We start from the raw sequence: 3,788 nt of genomic DNA, 5'->3' as shown, positions 1-3,788 counted from the left end.
ACACACACACACACACACACACACACACACACACACACACACACACACACACACACACACACACACACACACACACACATACACTTAAGTGGTAACCTAGTTTCACCGTTCCAAATCTGTATTTCACTGGAGAGAAAGTTAATAGTGAAGACCTAGTTTGTATCGCTGTGTGGACCGTGTGTGTGTGTCTGTCTGTCTGTGTCTGTGTCTGTGTATATGTGCATATATGTATGTGTATATGTGTATATATCTGTGTGTGTGTGTGTGTGTGTGTGTGTGTGTGTGTGTGTGTGTGTGTGTGTGTGTGTGTGTGTGTGTGTGTGTGTGTGTGTGTGTCTCTGAATGTCTGTGCCTGAATGTATGTCTATATATCCATGTGTGTGTGTGTGTGTGTGTGTGTGTGTGTGTGTGTGTGTGTGTGTGTGTGTGTGTGTGTGTGTGTGTGTGTGTGTGTGTGTGTGTGTGTGTGTGTGTGTGTGCGCGCATGTTTGTGTGTGTGTGTGGTTGTGTGTGTGTGTGCATGTTCGTGTGTATTAGTGTTTGTCTGTGTGTGTGTGTGTGTGTGTGTGTGTGTGTGTGTGTGTGTGTGTGTGTGTGTGTGTGTGTGTGTGTGTGTGTGTGTGTGTGTGTGTGTGTGTGTGTGTGTGTGTGTGTGCATGTGTGTGTGGGTGTGCCAGGGCTTTCTCTGTGTGTCATGTGCTTGTGTTGTCTTTCCCGCTCCACAGGTGCGAGGGCATAGCACGCTGAGGATTATGGGTGCAGTGGTGGGCAACAGCGCGTCGGCATGACAACGATGGACATGAAGATTGGTTGCCGTGAAGAGGAGGGCGTGCCTGACGACGGTTGCTAGCGGAAACCACAAGGTTACAGACAGACAAGGAGAGGAGGAAGAGGAGGAGGAGGAAGAAGAGGAGGAGAGGAAAGAAGAGGAGGAGGAGGGGGTGAGGAGGAGTGTTTTCTCTTTGTGTTGCAGACTCTCGCTGTCTATGACTGCCTTTGTTTGTTTTTGTTTCATGGACTGTCTTGATATTTATTCCCTTTGTGTAATTTTTTGTGAATGACTTGGCAAGTTGTTTTTGTTTGTTTCTGTATACTGTATTGTGTCTACCTTTCATCTTTATCTCGCATCTCTCTCTCTCTCTCTCTCTCTCTCTCTCTCTCTCTCTCTCTCTCTCTCTCTCTCTCTCTCTCTCTCTCTCTCTCTCTCTCTCTCTCTCTCTCATTCTCTCATTTTCAGTGGCCTTTTTGGATCAATTGTGACCCCTTCTCCAATACAGACTCCACACACACACACACAGAGATACACACACACACACTAAGGGGTCACACACATTCAGGCTGCCATCATGACGACTTCAGCACTGCGTCGGCAGGTGAAGAACATCGTACACAACTACTCAGAGGCCGAAATCAAGGTATGTAACACACACACACACACACACACACACACACACACACACACACACACACACACACACACACACACACACACACACACACACACACACACACACACACACACACACACACACACACACATGCTCTCCACCCCTCTTCACACACTCTTCCACCCCTTTTCTAGCCCAATCTAGTCCATTCTATTCTATTTTATTAAATTCTATTCGAATGTGTCTCTTTTATAATGTATGCATGAGGTGACATCCATTGACCCCCGGGGTCCGTCCACTTCTCTGAAATCAGAAATCTTTTCCTCTCTTCTATTCTCATCTCATCTCATCTCATCTCATCTCATCTCATCTCCACTTTACTTTACTTTACTTTACTTTACTTTTCTTTTCTTTTCTTTTCTTTTCTTTTCTTTTCTTTTCTTTTCTTTTCTTCTCTTCTCTTCTCTCTTCTTCTAATCTCTTCTCATCTCTGGTCTTCTCTTATCTGGTCTTATCTGGTCGTCTCGTCTCGCCTCTCCTCTCCTATCCTCTCCTCTCCTCTCCTCTCCTCTCCTCTCCTCTTCTCTTCTCTTCTCTCCTCTCCTCTTTTCTCCTCTCCTCTCCTCTTCTCAGGTGCGTGAGGCCACCTCCAATGACCCCTGGGGTCCGTCTAGTTCTCTGATGTCGGAGATCGCCGACTTGACCTTCAGTGTGGTGGCCTTCTCGGAGGTCATGAGCATGGTCTGGAAACGCCTCAACGACCACGGCAAGAACTGGAGACATGTCTACAAGGTGTGTTGTTGTTGTTGTTGTTGTTGTTGTTGTTGTTGTTGTTGTTGTTGTTTGGGAAGCCATGGGTGTAATTCCAAGAACACACTTGGTCCCTTTCAGCCAGTTAAGTGAACTCAGACCTGTGACTCAGCATTTTCCGTGCATATGTGAACGCTCCAAAGTGTACCCAGAGCCCTTAGAAGTGAACTGTACTGAGACGCTTATTGACGTGGTCTCAGTGCAGTTTGCTTATGAGTCCTGAGAAGTTATGGTTGTGAAAAGGTGTAATCACTTAGGTAGAGCTCAAGAGGACTAGGTGTGATCAAAAAGAGGACTACACTCACAATATGAACAAACACAGAACTGAGTCCTTTTACTGCGGGCTCACTTTTTGGTGCAGGACTGAGTTCAATTCACGTAAAGGGGATTAGGTGTGAAAATATCCTTAAGGGGTATGCCACTATTATGGGGCTTAATACAATTAAAATCGTTGGCCAGGGTTTATATAGATGGTAAAGTGTCTTATTTTTCATGTAAGCCGTTGTCTTGTTTTAAGACAAGTTAAAAGAGGGAGCATGTCGCTAAGCTAGTGAAAGTCAATGGATCCGTGTAGCATGTAGCATTGACTTTCACTAGCTTTCACAAACCACTGTTGTGTCACCATTTAGTCAAGAAATTGAGGACTCCAGGCTCTTCTATTAGATGATGTTCCACAACCTTGAATAACTTCTCAATGCTATTGTTTTCTTTTGCACCTTTGCACCTTTTGCACCACACACACACACACACACACACACACACACACACACACACACACACACACACACACACACACACACACACACACACACACACACACACACACACACACACACACACACACACACACACACACACACCTGCAGGCCCTCACATTACTGGACTACCTGGCGAAGACAGGATCTGAGCGCGTCGCCCAGCAGTGTCGGGAGAACGCCTTCACCATCCAAACACTTCGAGACTTCCAGTACGTGGACAGAGACGGGAGAGATCAGGGACTCAACGTACGGGAGAAGGCCAGACAGCTAGCTGCACTGCTCAGGTGGGGAGCGGGCATTTTGTGTGTGTGTAATTGTGTGTGTGTGTGTGTGTGTGTGTGTCTGTGCGCGCATGTATGTGTGCATTAATTTTCATTCATTTCTATTTTATCTATTCTATCCTATTCTATTCTATTCTGCTCTGTTATTTTCTATTCTGTTCTAATCTATTCTATTCTATACTATATACGTATATATTTGAATATATCTGATCAGGGATGAGGAGCGGTTGAAGCAGGAGAGAGCCCAGGCCCTGAAGACAAAAGAGCGCATGGCAGGGGGAGGCAGTGGGAGTGGAGGAGGTGTGGTTCTTCTTCTTCTTCTTCTTCTTCTTCTTCTTCTTCTTCTTCTTCTTCTTCTTCTTCTTCTTCTTCTTCTTCTTCTTCTTCTTCTTCTTCTTCCTCTTCTTCTTCTTCTTCTTCTTCTTCTTCTTCTTCTTCTTCTTCTTCTTCTTCTCCAACTTCTTTTTCTCCGTCTTCTTCTTCTTCTTCTTCTTCTTCTTCTTCTTCTTCTTCTTCTTCTTCTTCTTCTTCTTCTTCTTCTTTTTCTTCTT

The 3,788-nt window shown here is 45.2% G+C and overlaps 1 protein-coding gene across 1 annotated transcript in view; it reads left to right on the top strand.

Moving 5' to 3' along the window:
• Positions 1–1,346: 1,346 nt before the first annotated feature.
• epn3b (epsin 3b) overlaps positions 1,347–3,788 on the top strand; it is a 15,408-nt gene continuing 12,966 nt past the window's right edge. Inside the window, exons 1-4 of the mRNA XM_063210094.1 lie at positions 1,347–1,415; positions 2,022–2,180; positions 3,065–3,240; positions 3,452–3,522. Of these exons, the coding sequence (XP_063066164.1) occupies positions 1,347–1,415; positions 2,022–2,180; positions 3,065–3,240; positions 3,452–3,522 (475 nt within the window). The remainder of the gene's footprint in view (positions 1,416–2,021; positions 2,181–3,064; positions 3,241–3,451; positions 3,523–3,788) is intronic.

Source organism: Engraulis encrasicolus, chromosome 1, assembly GCF_034702125.1.
Source record: "Engraulis encrasicolus isolate BLACKSEA-1 chromosome 1, IST_EnEncr_1.0, whole genome shotgun sequence".
NCBI classification, from domain to species: Eukaryota; Metazoa; Chordata; class Actinopteri; order Clupeiformes; family Engraulidae; genus Engraulis; species Engraulis encrasicolus.
The sequence above is the reverse complement of the archived record's forward strand: the minus strand, read 5'-3'. Positions and strand labels throughout refer to the sequence as shown.